At 38.1% G+C, this 16552-nt stretch overlaps 1 protein-coding gene across 9 annotated transcripts in view; it reads left to right on the plus strand.

Moving 5' to 3' along the window:
* LDB2 (LIM domain binding 2) overlaps window positions 1-16552 on the plus strand; it is a 220766-nt gene that overhangs the window by 167853 nt on the left and 36361 nt on the right. For all 9 annotated transcript variants that reach the window (XM_017805016.1, XM_017804973.1, XM_017805041.1 and 6 more), the window contains 2 exons: window positions 3791-3913; window positions 5529-5612. In XM_017805016.1, the coding sequence (XP_017660505.1) occupies window positions 3791-3913; window positions 5529-5612 (207 nt within the window). The remainder of the gene's footprint in view (window positions 1-3790; window positions 3914-5528; window positions 5613-16552) is intronic.

Below are 16552 nucleotides of genomic sequence, written 5' to 3' on the forward strand. Positions count from 1 at the left end.
CTTTTCTCAATTCAATTAGTTTATTATACTTATTATGGCAGCACATGACAGTGTTGTTGTCTTGGAAAGGAGGTTAACATCCAGCAAGTCAAAGACAGACTAGCAGCATGATCTGGGCCCCCCCCCCTCATGTTGGGGAGCCACAGTCACCTCCCATGGCACTGTCCTGCTGTGTGAAGTGGGTCTCTCTGCTGTAGCCCTGGCAGTGCTTCAGCCCTGATCTTTCTCTTGTAGATTCTGATATAAACATTTTTTGTCCCAGTAGCAAAATTCAGCTGGGGATGTGATTTGGATTTTAGGAGAAAAATTAGGAGTTTTTAATGCCTGTATGTTTAAAATATGACAGTTAGTAAGAGCAAATTTGAAATAAAACACAGTAGTTGATAGAAAAGGGGAGAAGAGAATATATTACTCTTTCAGAAATAAGTTGGAGCCAAATGTTGTCTCAGCTGTGCGTGTTTAACTTCTACCAGAGATACTGAGGGCACAGATCTTACCAAAGGTAAACTCCTACTGTCACAGCATCGCTGGTGGAACAAAGCAGACCTCCTGTAGTAAGCAGCACTGCAATGAACTCTGTAGCTCCTTAGATCATGTCTGAATTTGACCCCGTGAAACTACCACGGAGGCAGTTTTTAATGCAAAAATACAAACTCTTTCAGTTTTACAAACAAATTCTAAGCTGCAAATTCTAACCAACTTCAAACATAAGGAATTGAAACACCTCTCATTATGTACTGAATCAAGAATCCACAGAGTCAAGAATCCAATGTATTTTATTCATTTCAACATTTTGCTAGTTAGAGCAACTCACTGCATACTGCAGTATCGGATGAATTCGCAAAATGGCATTTCCATTTTTTTTCAAACAGATATGGCCAGAACATGCCTAGCAGTAAGAATATGAATAGTTCAGCTTGTCTTTAGAGGGTAAGAGGTCCTTGTAAAGTGTCACACACTTAAAAATTGTTTTATCAAGATATAAATAAACACTATAAATAATTTATAACAGTTCAATGGCATAAATAAAATGTGGTAAAAATCTGAAGCCAAGACTACCATGTTTGTTTACCTGGGAGATGCTCCATTTATTTTTCCAGGTAGAGGAAAGTTTTAGGAGTCCTCCTAAGTCTCTGTTTTCACTGTGTTTACTGACTCTCCAATTTTATGTGTAGGCAACTGTTTTTCTGCAGCTAGCAATATTTATATTTCCCAGTAGTTTGACCGAGGAGAGTTTTGCCTTCACCACTAAAGCAGTGAGCACCCCCTGTTCAAACCATTCTCTTCCTGCTCCCAGCAGCGGGGCCATCAGCTGGATTTTATAGGTGAAGCCCTTGAAACCCAGTGATTTTAATCCTTACTAATAATCTCAGGCACTGCCCAGATTTGTATAAGCTTTAGGCTTCTTTTCAAGCAACAACTCATGTTTGAGAAATGGTAGTTAATAAAGGCTGAAGACTTCTAAAGATATTTAGTGATAGGAGAGCGAGACTGTGAGCAATAAGGCACAGGACTAAAGTTAGTTTTCATAGGAACAAGCAGTTGAAATTCCTACAATTAATAAGTGCAGTGAAGGGGTTAAAAAGCTATTGGTTAGTTTGAGAAATGTTCTTTTTTAGTTTTTTCCTGGCCTAGTCTAGAGCAACCACGTGATACACTGAATGCCTGCCAGCCTCTTTCTTGTTGATCCTCCGGAGACCATCTGTGCTGGGGGCATTGATTAGAGTGTGTCTGCTGGGATTACATCTTTTCTGTTGCCATGCCAACTAATCAGCTGATTTTGGTTACCACAGAAACAAAATGTCAGAGCTCACAGTACGGTAACATGAATTCAGCACAACAGAAAATGTTTTCTTAATTGGAGACTCTTTTGATTTTTTGGATTCTATGTAAAAGGCAGCTTTAAGAAAAAAAACCCTTTTAAAATAAGAACTGTGCCAATTCTATTGATTAAAGCAATGTGTAAAATTCTGCTCTACATAAGGAAATTAAATTCCTTTATAAGATGTATAAATTTTTACCACTGTGATATGAGGAATGTGTTTCACTTTTTTTATTAAAATTTGTTAATGCCAGTACCTAAAACCTGTTAAGAGCTGAGGGGATTTGAGCTTAAGAGAAGAAATATTTGAAAAGCCACAGGTATTATAATAAAAAATTATTTTAAACTTGAAATATTTTCATGTTAACTAGTCAGTGACCAAGATCTTTGGCCTCAACATAGTTACATTAATACAAAGTGTTTTTCTTCAGTGAATCCTTACGTGTGTGCATGTCTACCTCTGTGTAATTTCTCATCATAGTGCAGGTGATGTGAATATCAAAATCAGGGTCAAATGACAAAATAAGACACATTCAAAATGTGAAGGCATCACTAAGGTGTGTTCAAAAAGGCAAACGAGAACCTGTTGCAAGATTCTCCTTCACAGGTCTGCAGGAATTTGTCTGTATAGTATGCCTGTTAAAATTACCTACATGTTTTTACAGAAACAGCAAGGAAGAAAAACTATGATGATGTTAAGTGAACTGCTAACCAGAAAAGCCCCACACTGCCCAAGTGAGAACTAGACAAGCCTGAGCTGGGGCTTGTAAAAAGACTCAACAGACTCAACTGAATTTGGGATGGCTATTTTTCAATCAAATGCTAGCTGTATTAAAATTAAAGTTGCAGAAACCTTTTCTTTTGAAAGCCATTACACCCTGTTTCCACGATATCTATGTACCTTTAACTTGCAAGTTTACATCAAAGAGGAGTTATGTCTAAATATCCAATTTAAAAAGAAATCCACAGCAATAGTAGTTTATTTTCAAATCAGACATCATTTACGATACCCCACAGTACTCCTAGTCAAGATACCCTACTGGGTTTGTATTTTGCACCTTAAAGGAGACCACAACCACAGTGTATTTTCCACATAAAATTGTGGACAGTTGTTTAAAAGTCCCCAGTAATTTATTCACTTTTGGGTAGTACCCACTTTCTGAATTTATTCCTCCCATATTTTCTGTTCCTTCTTAGACGATACACATCACAAAGCTGCGTGAGCCATTTTCTGTGGAAGTAGCTCCATTGTCCTGGCTGAAACCTCTCCTCTGTTCCCCTCACTCTCAAACCTGCTTGGTGATGCAGCTCATACAGTCTGATGGCAGACACCCCACCTGGCTTTCTTGGAAGGGGGGATTAATAAAAGTAGATAAGAAATGAAAAAAAAAAATAAACCCAAAAACAAAACAGGACAAAATTCTTGAAAAAGACAAGAACACTTGGTAAAGACAAGGAAAAAAATAGGAAAAAAATCAGATTTGACCACAGGCATTCAGGCCACTGTGTAATACAACTGGACATGAAAGAAAGGTTTATATGCCAGGCTGCTGTAAGGAAAGGGCAAGGTGCGGGAATGACTAGGAATGACTGGTTCAACAACTTGCCATCAAGTGCACACAGTCGCACCACAGTCACCTCCACTGCGAGGTTCAGTCATTAATTAGCAGTAGAGAACTGTGAGGGAAAGGGAATTGTTGCAATAAATAAGATTTAGCACACAATATTCTGTGTTTGTGAAATGCTATAAAATCTATAGCATTATAAGTTACTGTCTCTGAAGTAAGGCCAATGAAGTAATTTTCCCACATTTGTTTTTTCCCCCCAAGAGAACGAGAAACAATTAATCTAGCAGAGATGAGCAATAGAATACCGCTCTGATATTTTTGAATGTTGTTTAATCAGTGATACAATACCATTGAAAACAAAATTCCTGGGAATTTATTTCATGCATTTTTTGTATTCTAGGTATGCACAGAAGGACGTCTTATCTTGGAGTTTACTTTTGATGATCTTATGAGAATAAAAACATGGCACTTTACTATTAGACAATACAGAGAATTAGTCCCACGCAGCATTCTAGCCATGCATGTAAGTAATCCTTTATTCATTTGACCTAATGCAAAGAGATGAGATTAAGTTTATGAAAAACTCCAGCAAATTTCACACCCAAGGCAATTAACTATAAATATTTTGGTTTGCCTGCAACTACGGCCATTTACAAGTCCTTTCATCACTCCCTTGCTCCTCAGTGCTCTAATATTGCCACTGTTGCTATGTTTTCATTCTGTTTTAGTATGTAATTTTCCTTTTAATCCCACTTGGTGGTCTGTATGATTTGGGTCCAAAATCTGTTCCTATTGATATAAACTACAGCAAAGTCAGTGAATTTTTATCATTGTAGGAATGAATTATATTTAGTCTTTAAATGAAGCAAACTTATGTTGCCCTTGCATAGACAGAAGATAAGTAATTACCATATATTTACTTAGAAACCTTTAGAATTTTAATCCAGATCTTCTTTTTGTTCCACATTTCATGACTTTCTTTTGTAATTGAATGAGATCATACACAATGGAAATTAAAATATTAAATATTCTGCAAGTTGAAGTTAAAAAATAAAAAGGTAAATCATGGAGAAACAAAGAACATAATCTCATTGACACTTTCAGTTCTGCACCATAGAAGCATTCCTCCTAGTAGTACCCCCGTAAACAAAATCAATTGCAGGAGTTTTTATAGAGGGTAAGAACACAGACCCAAAGATGTTCCCGTATTTTGACATCAAGTTACTTAGATATCCATAGATAAAAATATATTCTTGGTGAGGAATTTTAAATAGCTTAAGCAGCCTGGACTTATTTCAAAGTCCTACTACAAGTCTGAAGAAAACATCTTCGAAAACCTGCCCCATCATTTCTGTCCCAGCGTTATCTGCTATTTTAAACGACTGATCAATTGAACTCTTCAACAGTATCCCATTAAGGGACAATGAGGATGGCCATAAGCAACATTATGTATTTAGGAGGCTTCTACAACTCAGAGTAGAAGCAGGTTAGCCAGAAACCAGCAGGTATTAATTTTAATAATGAGATTGATCTAATTTTAAAGAGGAGGCTGGTCTCACTGGTAAAGCTCCTGGCTAGGATCAGAGAAGGACAATACTCGTATTTTGCCTGTTTAATCCTAGGAAAATAACTTGGATCAGAAGTGTTCTCCAGCCTGTGCTTAATGTCACCTGCGTGATGAGCTCTGCTGAAGGTGCCTTGATGAGATCTTTCTGCTGCAATTTCTCACCCACAAAACGAAAGCAATACCTTTTTTGTTCCTCCCTTTTTCTATTTAGTCTTCTGGGAGTCCCAGCCAACAAATAGAAGGCTCAAAGTGTACTGCAATCCCCCAGGAAGCTCTTTGGTGGGGCCATGCTCACTTACATGACCAGACCTCCTAGGTCTATCTTTTGAATGGGCAGGGACCAAAGGAAGATATTGGAAAACAGTCTTTATTCTGCTCCTATTTTGTAAGGTTTTTATTTTCCTGTGCATACAGAGCTCTAACCTACTACATAAATTTAGTATCAATGTGCAATTTTCCCATAGAATTGGCACTGCTTTTCGGAGAACTCTCCCTGTATTCCACTAAGGACATAGAAAAAACCAAAACGACAAAAAGCAAAGTGAAAATTCTTTTTTCCTTTGTTGTTTAGGCACAAGACCCTCAGGTGCTGGAGCAGCTGTCCAAAAACATCACTCGAATGGGTCTGACAAACTTCACCCTCAACTACCTCAGGGTAAGCATACCATAGCTGATGATTATTGTGAGCATTTTTTAAAAGTTACTGTTAGCTTTGAGTCAAGGTAATGAGAGCAGAGCCTTTGGTGGTCAGGTACAAAATTGACCTAACCCTTAATGAGGGTGAAGGAAAAACACAGGCACTGTAGTAGAGATGTAGCTGATAACAATATGCCGTTAAAAAGGCTAAGAATTTTATTATATTTTATTTTTTATTAAGCCATATTTGAGTAGCCCTCTTTTTAACAGTCTTTTTTCTCAGTTTTGAATAATGGCTTTATTTTTCTGTAAGCAAAACATTCCCACCATTTTTCCTTTCTGCTTCATTGTTCCTGAGAAAATGGCAGATAATTCTTATTAAAAACTGCCTGTATTCTCCAGCCTTTTCTACCTCACCACCTTTCCCAGACAGAGGCAGGGCTGAGGGGAAGCTCAGCTCCAGCCCTGTTTGCAGCAGTCCCTCAAAACAGTCTTCACTTCACATGCCTCTGGGACCCTGAGCTTCCTCCTCAGCCTTGCGCTGAATCAAGTGTGGTTTTTACGATTAAATAATGCATTTGTTCCCATTGCTTTTTGACCCTTAAAGTGCATTCAAAGTTTGAATGTTTATTTTTATTTTTGAAAGTATTCCCCAGTGCGGGTTTACAATACATACACTGAAATACAGATTTGTAGAGTTCATATTTCAAGGTTAAAATTCAGATTTTTTCTATTTCTAGGCGTACCATCAGTAGATAAAATGAGGCAAATTGCTTGATGATACACCAAGCTAATTTGGACAAGAGTATCTGGTTTTATTGCTTTTAATTGTGTGAGTCATTAATCAAGACACTTTTTAAAGATAACAATAACACTAGAAAATGCAGTTATTTTCAGCCTACTGTAGATCTGTACTTGAGTCTATATTTTAGCTGTACTTCATTCAGTTCTGGGAACCCTTTACTACCTTCCCTATGGATGGATGGAGTCCTATCCCCAGTGTGTCTTGAACTCCAGGGGAGACAGTGTGCAGAACTGAGATGTGTGGTGAGATTTCTCTCACTGTATCCCTACAGTTTATAAACAGCCTGTAGTTGTACTTACTTACTGTCCCAATAGGATAAGCCATTGCTGATTTTTGCTTATGTGGTGTTGGTGCAAAAGTTACCATTCAAATTATACCCTAAGTTGTGCAGGTCTGTTGTAGCATAACTGAAAGAAGAATATTGTGTAAAACCTCGGAGGAATAAATAATACATTGCATTAGAATTTTTCCATGTGTAAATGTAAGAATGGCACGTTTACATAAAGCATATTGGATTCTTGTGGTTAGTTTAGTTTGTGGTTTGGTACAGAGAGCAGCCCCTGTGCTTTGGCAACAAGCCTACAGCCACACTGTCATTGTCACCTGGTGGGGCATCCTAGAGCATATTCTACAGAAAATCCCACTGGGAATTCCACCTCAGTCATGGCAAGTTTTGCTTTGCACCCTAGTGGCAAACTGGGCAGCAAGTGGCTGGCTCAGGTACGCTATTTCTGTGTTTTGTTTACAAATTGTCCAGTGGCACAAGGCACTGATCCTCTTCTGAGGTCTTTGATCCCCTTGGCACAAAGGGACACACTGTCGAGTGCTTAGGCTGACACACACCAGTTGCAGGACTCTGTAGCTGTCCTCCATGAGGCTTGGAGGGCCATGCTGGATTCTCAGCACTACCTCTATCACTGACCTCTTCTGGGTGCTTTGTGGTATAGTCTGTGATCCCTGAACGTGACAATGCAAATGACAGAGGCAGGATTCCTGTTAAGAGGCAGCTGGCATCAGGTACCAATGCTGCTACCTCTGTCAGCATCAAAAAGAAGCAAGAAAGGAAGAGGGGGAGGCAGGAAAAAAATCTCAGAAGAAGAAAACTGGGATCAAGATAAGCACTAGGGAGATGACCAGTGAAGTGGAAGGGGATGAAAAGATGAAGTCTTACTTTCTTTCTTCTTCCAGACCCAGATATTAGGTCTCTGGGTGCAAAGCTTCCTCTGACTCCTGCTGTGGTGATTCCAAGAGGAAATTTTTTTTTCCCGAGCCGATCTTTACATTTCTCTTTTTCTCATAGTGAGGAATTGATAATTCTGTTCTTTTTTTCAGATGTTCAGCTCATCATGGCTTGTATTACATGGTGTATTTCCATTTTGATTTGCTTCTTTCTCAATTACTTTCCTCTGTTAATTTTAACACAAAAATCTTTTCTGAGGTCAGGACTGTAAAATCGTGCACTAAAATATTGTGGTAAATGTACCTAGCTTTAAGGTGTTCTGCTTTGTGTTTTTTTAAGTCAGCATTTTATGATATTTTATTCAGTTTTCCCAGTGTTTAGTAATTAGCACTGTTACATCGTTTTGAATAAAGATCAGAAACTAAGCATAAAAATTATTTTCTTTTTTTTTTCTGCTGCACACAGCAAAGGCTTGTGATACTCATAAGCCAAGACTTCACTGATGGGTGGAATTAATCATTTTTATTCTCTAACGTGCACACAGCAGCAAGCTGTGCTGCAGTTTCTTTAAAGGAAGAATTTAAACCTGGATTTCAGATGGTTGTGATATAAAGGCAGAGCCTGTGTTTTCTGGACTCTAGACATCACAGAATGCTAAATCATTGCTAGTTGGGATAATTGCAGTTGCTGGCATGTAAACCTCCATTCCTGAGTGCCACATGCCCGTAGAGCCACAGCTTTGGATGTGAGCCCTGGTTTGTCTTCATTCACTCCAAGTAAAGCTGTCCAGCACAGAAGAACATTGATTTGTAAATCATATTTAATACAAATTTAAAATATATCTTCTTGGAACCTGGAAATGAAATGTTTTATCCTATGTCAATTGCCAAATGCTCTTTTTCTCTGTTTTCTCTGGCTCCGTATAAAACCATAGGCTTCCTTTCTTTCTAGTTACGAGTTTGTTTTGTTCCAGCATAATTGATTACCTCATCAATGGGGTCAGTGTACTTTGCTGTAGCTGCTGACTAGCAGTCGAATAGGCTGTCTCAGAAATAATGAGGTAAACATTGTAGGTTTAAAATTAGTATCAAGATTTTTAAAATGTAATTTCTCATCAAGTCATCAAGTAGTAGATATTAAGAACTATCAGATAATAAGGCCAAGACCTAGAGCCTAGTCTCAGTCAGTAGGAGTCCAGGAACAAACAGGAATCCTGTACGGAGTTTGAAGATGGAGATAAAATTCAGAAGAACAGTTTCCACCGAGCTAGAATAATTCAGTCCCCCCATGTTACCTTATTTTTTTCTCTGTAATTTTTTAGTTGCTGAGCTACTTTATTTAGATCTTCAGTGCATAACGGATTTGAATGTACTCTAAAAACAATAGCTTTAGACTAGCAGCAGTATTCATAATTTGGAGCTTGGATATTTCTTGCATTTATTCTCCTAAAATTTCTGACATTATAAAAAAGTCAGCCCCTATTGTCAATTAGGCAGGACTACCTGGCATGAGCTTTGAAATACAGTTGTGTCTTGCCCAGCTGGTTTTCAAAATTTGTCTCTGCTTTCTTGCACTGGCTGGGCTGGAGTGATTTCTTGGACCTCTACCCCAGATCTATCTATTGCATCCTCCCCACACTGTGGTCTGCTCTGGTAGCCACTTTATTGATGTTAATGGAGTCAAATCTGCATCTGCCCTTTGCAAAGTTAGAGTTAGTGTGGCAGAGCACTCCTGCTCTGTGTCAGGAGAGGTATGTAGGCAGGGGAACGCACACTCCCATTTCCCTTTACATCCTGTATGACTCGGCTGACCAAGGCTTATCTGAGCTACAAATTATCCAATTTGTTTTCTATATAAACCAATAATAAGGTGTTACTATTGCTATGCAGAGGACAATATTTTCTGAGTCCTCACTTTCACTAGTTTAGTTCCTCACTAGACACTTTTGGATTTCTTCTGCTAGGAGAATTAATGTGAGTTATTTAATGGGACACAATTTTCTTAAGACATTACTTACATTGTAAACAAAAGCCATTTGTATGTATACCCATTGTGTACACAAAACTTTCTTTTGCACATGCAAAATAGACACACATGCAACAGTTTCCATTAATGTGCAGGGCAATTTGATTTTCTAAATATGGTTTCATGCACAGAAAAGATATGAGCTCAAATCATTTTGGAGCTATTTTGCTCCTAATATGTAACAGTTTATGGCAGCTGTCTGGTCAGTATTTTACAGCTGTTGGTGTATCTTCAGTGAAGAAGGAGAAAGTTTACATACGAGCATGTTAACGATGCAAAGTTAGTTACCTGGGGGATAAGAAATGCTACATTTATAGTCACTCATGCCATATGAATTAATTTCCTTTTGCAAGTTACAGTATGTCATCATCTTCTAAGTTAATCATCATGCACTGTGTTTCCCACAGAGGCCCAAGCATATGCAGTGCACAGGATGACTAGCCCTCACTCAGTAGTGAGTGCTTCAGTGCTACTGCTCTTCTGCCATTCTGCCATTCTGGAAGTGGTGGATTCACCATCCCCACAAGTATTTAAAAGACCTCTAGAGGTGGCACTTAGGGACATGGTTTAGTGGTGGCCTTGGCAGTGCTAGGTTACTGGTTGGAAACAATGATCTTTCCCAACCTAAATTACTCTTATGATTTTATCTCAACTGCAGATGTTAATGGCTGCAAGGCTTCTACCAGCTGAAGAGGCACTGTCATTCCCCGTGCACACATGTGGCATTGAGGCACGTGGATGAGCCCTGGGGCAGTCTGAGGGGTCAGCTAGGGGGAGGTGGCCATTCTTAGAAAACAAGGGTCTGATTTTGCAGAGCAATTAGGATTTCATGTTGTCCCAAATACTAATAACAGAAATATTGCTGTTGTCTGATGTCTCAGGCTAGCTATAGCTATATAGCTATATAGTTGAAAAAGGAGCAGATGTTGTTTCTGGGAACACACTGGTGAAAATGTTTTTTCCATGACTGAGTACCACAGTAGGGCTTGGGAGCAGGGGCAGTTTGTTAAAGCACCATTGGGTTACTCTGAACTTACTCTTTCTTGTTCTGCAGTCCCCTGCTTCATGCTTCTGCCATGTTTCTGTGTCTTCAGTAGCTATGAATGAAGTCCTACACCTGGCAACTTCATTTACTCCATGCTGTGCACTGACTGGGGGGTGTTGGGTAAACAGAGTATGTGTTCATGTGGCAAGATGCTATATCCTAATGGATGTGAATAAGTTCTATTAAGGGTTCACAAGCACTCAAAGGAGAGGGTTTGGATCATTTAATCGTTCCAGAGATTTTCATATGAAAGCTGTCAAAATTTTAAAGAATCCTCTGAACTGTAGATGCTGAAAGCAGACACAACATTTTCTAGAATTAGTTCCTAATAAATGATGGAATTTTTCAATCTAAACCAATCCAACTTGGGGCAGTTTTCCCCAGGAAAATGCAGTCAAAACCAGAGGATTCACACAGAAGGATTCAGATGACTATAGCTGGCTATCCATAATCTATTTCTGCCAACTATAATTAGTTGATTCTGCCAAGGTTTTCTGGTAATGTAATTTCTAAGCATTTATTTTAGCAATGATCACAGTGGTTTCTGTTTCTCTCTTATGCATCTAATGCTTTAGGGACAGCATTATATGTTACTTTCAGAATAATAAATGAGAAGAAATGTATTCTTTGCAACAGCTCATATAGTCAACTGTTAGGTTTTCACTTTTTTAATAAAGACAGAACAATTATATCGAGAGCTACTACATCATAAACATGAAAGATCACATAAAATGATACAGTAATTTTTTTTTTTAAAAGAAATCATCAAGATGGCATGAGTGGGACAAGAGAACAAAAATCAGAGAGTTGCAGAAGATAGGACAGGTAGAGAATGAGGCACCAACTTAGAAATGTTCTGAAGAGAAGATAGAATCTGAAGCAATCTCTGTTAGAACATAGGTTGGAAAGATAACATTCGTTTTGTTAGAAATAACAGTGGTGTGCTTTTCGTCCATTGATTTCTAGCATTTTGCTGAAACAAATGGGAAAATTATGGCATGTGAGAAGCAAAAAAAAAAAAAGATGGAGGAAACCCAAGAGCATTAAAAAAAATCAGACAGTAATTTTAAACCACACTTTGGAGAGTATAGTGAGCTGGTACAGTAGTGTCCACTTCTGCTTCTCCTGACTTGGAAAAAGATTTTAGTGTCTGTGGATATCAGGAATTTCAGAAGTCAGTGAAAAGTGGGGAATGGGAACAGAGCACAAGAAACAAAAGATATAAGAGAACAAACTGGGATTTTAGCATAAATGGCATATTTTGCCAGTATTCTGGAGATGGTAATAGCCAGTCAAAGAATCATAGAATCATAGAATCAGCCAGGTCAGAAAGGACCTCTGAGATCATCAAGTCCAACCCTTGGTCCACTCCGCTGTGGTTACTAGACCACGGCACGAAGTGCCACATCCAGTCTCATCTTAAAAACCTCCAGCAATGATGAATCCACCACCTCCCTGGGCAGCCCATTCCAAAGCCTGATTACTCTCTCTTTAAAGAATTTATTCCTAATATCTAACCTAAACCTCCCCTGGCAGAGTTTAAGACCATGCCCTCTTGTCTTACTGATAGCTGCCTGGGAGAAGAGACCAACTCCCACCTGGCTACAACCTCCTTTCAGGGAGTTGTAGAGAGTGATGAGGTCTCCCCTGAGCCTCTTCTTCACACAAAGAGCACTATGAGGCTCATGGGTATCAGTTAAGTAGAAAATGTGTGTGTCTATGAACACAAGCTGGCTACCATGCCCACTGGACAGACAAACTCACATGACCTTTGAAATAAAATTAAGGTCTGGACTAACAAGAATGGAAGGATGATAATCAGTGATGTGAGTCCTTGAAGCATCCATGGGTAAGAAATCAGAATGAAGTTATGTTGGAGCAGTTTAAAATTAAAAATGTCAGAAGAGTAAAAGGGAGAAAAAGAGAGACAAAGACAAAGCACTAGTCATACAAAAACAAGCTGCAAGATTTGAAATAATAATGTTATTTCAGAAAAGAAAATGATGAAGTAAAAAGTCCAAGAACACAGCCACAGGCTCTCTTTTTAGAAGACCAAATTAAAGCTTGGACTAGTATGCAGTGCCGTCATAAATAATAATAACTATTAATTAAGTTTAGGAATGAGACCTGCAGAGGTACAATTTGTATGAAGACCTGAAAATGCCAAAACCAGCTTCTTGTTCAAAGCAATGAAAACAGCAAAAAATTTAATTAGTTGTTTAATATTGAATATCCATGGGTATTTGGTGCAAATTGTTATGCAGGGAGGAGTGGGTGCTCAGGAGAGGTCAAGAAATAGGCATTAATGCAAAGCTGGTGGTTCAAATCTTTGTTCTTGGAAGGAGTTGTTTTAGAATCTGAAATATTTATAGTGGAAAGCTTATGGCAGCCCTAAGGTTTGCTCTTCATCTGGAAAGGTAGTCCTATAGCCCACTCACTCATGTTTTTAATCTTCATAAAGATAATTTCATGGTCTATTGTGATATCACAAGCAACTAGCTCATATAACCTTTTTAAATAATTTTCTATATGTAGTTAACTTTACTGGTTAGCCTGCTTATCCCTTCCGCTTCCTTTGCCACTCTTTCTGTAGGTAAAACAACATTATTGCTTACCTCTCTCTGCTCAAGAGACCTTCTTTCATGTATCTCAAAATAAAATTTGATTTTCCATATCTACATATGTTGGAGGATTTCTTTGGACTCTTGAGATTGATCCTATTTCTAAGATGTTCCTGAAAATCTCTTATCTTTCTTGTGTGATACCCTGATCCTTGTCTTTATGGAGGATACCTCCCCACTTTGTCACTTCAGTCTGTCCATATACTTCCACTTTTTAATTTGTAATCTTGACATTTTATATTCACAACAGAAACCCTAAATACCACAATCTGGCTCTAAGCAGTAAAATAGTTTAAAGACTATTAGACTGGGTTTGTGTGGGTTTTAGAGACTGGCACACACAAAGCTAAATTTGTCTTGCAGTCACCTCCCTGTAAGCACTGCTGGAGCCAGGTCAGGAGACTGATCTGGTGAAAAAAATTAATCTAATCCTTTCCACCTAAATTATGACCATTCTTATTAGCTCCCCAAGTGCTACTTGTGCTGGTCACACAAGAGCGCAGCAATATGGATTTGTACCAACTGGCACCTGTCTTGAAGTCAGACCTCATCTCCAAATTTGCCAGCACCGATACAAGAAGACAAGAAAGTGCTGGGGAATCCTACAGATTAAGTACAATTCTGTAAAGCTGTAAATTTCCCTTTCTTACTTCTGGATCTGAAACATTGTGTTGATTGTGTCTGACCTATTATGGTTTCGCACTGCTATAAATGTGTTCACTTCATTAGAGTGACTACTGACTTCCAGTGGTAGAATTCAGAGTAGACTCTTGCTCAGAACAGATTACCTTAACTGACAAAACTTTAATTCAAAACAAAATAAGCAGAAAGAGAAAAGTTTGATCTTCTGCATTGCTTCTGAGTGAAAAACAAAATTTTATATATATATGTATGGTTATAAATGGAATATCCATTTTTGTAGGTATTCTATGAACCATACTGTTTAGTAACTTTGCAATTAATTGCCAATATTCTCCATCTGTACTAACCTGTTGGAAAACTTCAGTAAACTTGTTCACTGCTGTATATACACATAAATGAATATTGGTGTCCATCAGTTAATGTGCAAATCTGTGCATTCCTTTTGATTTCCATGCATACCTTCTCTTGATATTAAAGGGAGTATCAACAGGTGTACAAACTAATAAAGAGAAGCCCACGATTTTGTGTTGACCCTGCCTGAGACAGACCCACAGGATGTAATGAGGAGAATCTCTAGGCAGTGTCAATGAGCAAAGGTGCTGGACCAGACCTGTACTGGTGCACAGATAAGGCTTGTGAGCAGAGTGCAGGGAGAAGACATTAACAGAATTATAGCACAGGATTCATCTAAATTGTGTCATTTCCAGTGCTGTGCTCTACATGGCTAGAAAAACTGTGCTATGTTAAATATTCCTTCCTACTCCGAATTGCTTCCTGTGCCCTCTTACCTTTTCTACTTGGTGTTGGTGCCTCACCATTACTCATAATAAGGCAGTTTGTTAAACAAAGATCCAGTTCAACATCCATTAGAGTCAATGGATATATCTCCTTTGATCCAAATGTCATCTCAGAAAATCCAATTTATTCAAATTAATTTCTCCATTCCTTTAGGCGGTTTTAGCCATGAAAATGCCATGCTTCATGAACAACAACAACAACAAATGGTTACTTTTATTGCTTTTTTGTTGTTATTTTGTTTTGGAGTTTTGTGACAAAAGAAAATTAACTTGATTAACCGTGGACTATATAGTTCTTAGGTGAGCCCAAATGAACAAATATCAGCTTGGGAATCTGATTTGAAGAAAGGGTTTAAGAATAGAAAAGAATGAAGGAATACAAAAGAATAGAGCTTTCATAGCAGAACAGAGAATTTTCTCATTTTATTAATCATTCAGGCAAAACTTAGAGCTGATTTAATTAAAGGACTGTGCACCATTTCTGCACCATTTCTACCCAAGATATGATTTTACATAAAATAAGTATAAGCCACATGAAAACAAAACCCACAGCAGTATTCCCTAGCTGAAATTTTATAGCATCTTGTTTATAAAGAAGGGATTGGACCCAGTCATGCTGGATCAAAATCTTCAAAGAAAACAGAAGCACTGTTTAAACAGAATGGTATTGGTGATGAGGCAGAGATCACAGTACTCTCTGGAGCAGACCTTGTCTCATTCTGGTGCTTTGCTGCTTCAGCTTCATCAGGAGTATTACCACTGTATACCACAAGGTAATGTAGATCTCAAGTCTATAAGAAAGCAGAGGTTTCTTTCTAGGGAGTTACCAATTTTATTCAAAGTAATGAAATTTAAAATGGAATAATCTTTTGATAGTGATATGCAAAGGAAGGAAGGAAGTAAATTTCAGTCTTCTAAACACTACATGAGACCTTTTCACTGATTAGCTTTTGACAAGTTGTATTAGAGCTATGGTGTAATTTGAAATATTATAGTCTATTTAATAGCAAGTCTCTATTTTATAACTCTCCCAACATCATGTTGGTATTCTAGTGTATCCTTGGATGACTTACTGATTTTCTTTCACAGTGTGTGAGATGAGATGTTCAGCCTTACAAAGGAGACTATGTCATATATTCTATTGATAAGTGCCCTTGAACAATGTAATTTTAAAAATTAATTAATTGTATTAAAATAATTGCAGTAAGAAACAGGACATGAAATACAGCTTTCTCACTATTATAGTTAAGAGTGTAAGGAGAATGACAAATGATTCAGAACAAAATGTATATTCTCAGAGTCTTTCAGTGTTATCACCAAAATCATATCCATGATACTTTTTGTTTCTTTTCGGCACCTTCTTGGTGTCTAATTGTATTTTGAAGACCATCTGGTCTCTTTATTTCTCAGCTTCCTCAAATTCTTTCTAGTTTAGTGTATGGATAAGTTGATTCTTGTGGTCTTATTTTAATATTTAGATTCCTACTGTGGACCACTTTGCTACCTGAAGTAAGTTTTCTGTTGCCATAATAAATGGTAAGGAAAATTTCTGCTTTGAATCACACAAGTATACAAGCTGGAATAACATCTCAGAAAGTAGTGACCTTCCCCCAGAGTGACATAAGCGGGTGCAAAGTTTCTCCCGTGGTATTTATATATTTCATTACCTTTAGAAATACAAGGCATGAACACTATAAGACTAATCACAGCAGCAAAGGGCATGTGGACACTGTCATAGTCTGACCTCCAAAGCTTGCTCCCAAGCCTCTGCTAATCGGGCCAGTTCTGCTGAGATCACAGGGAGAAGCCAAGCAGTTCTCAAGACTCTTCTGAGTACAGAACCT

The sequence above is a fragment of the Lepidothrix coronata genome, unplaced genomic scaffold (assembly GCF_001604755.1).
Source record: "Lepidothrix coronata isolate B3197 unplaced genomic scaffold, Lepidothrix_coronata-1.0 Scaffold0, whole genome shotgun sequence".
Lineage (NCBI taxonomy): Eukaryota > Metazoa > Chordata > Aves > Passeriformes > Pipridae > Lepidothrix > Lepidothrix coronata.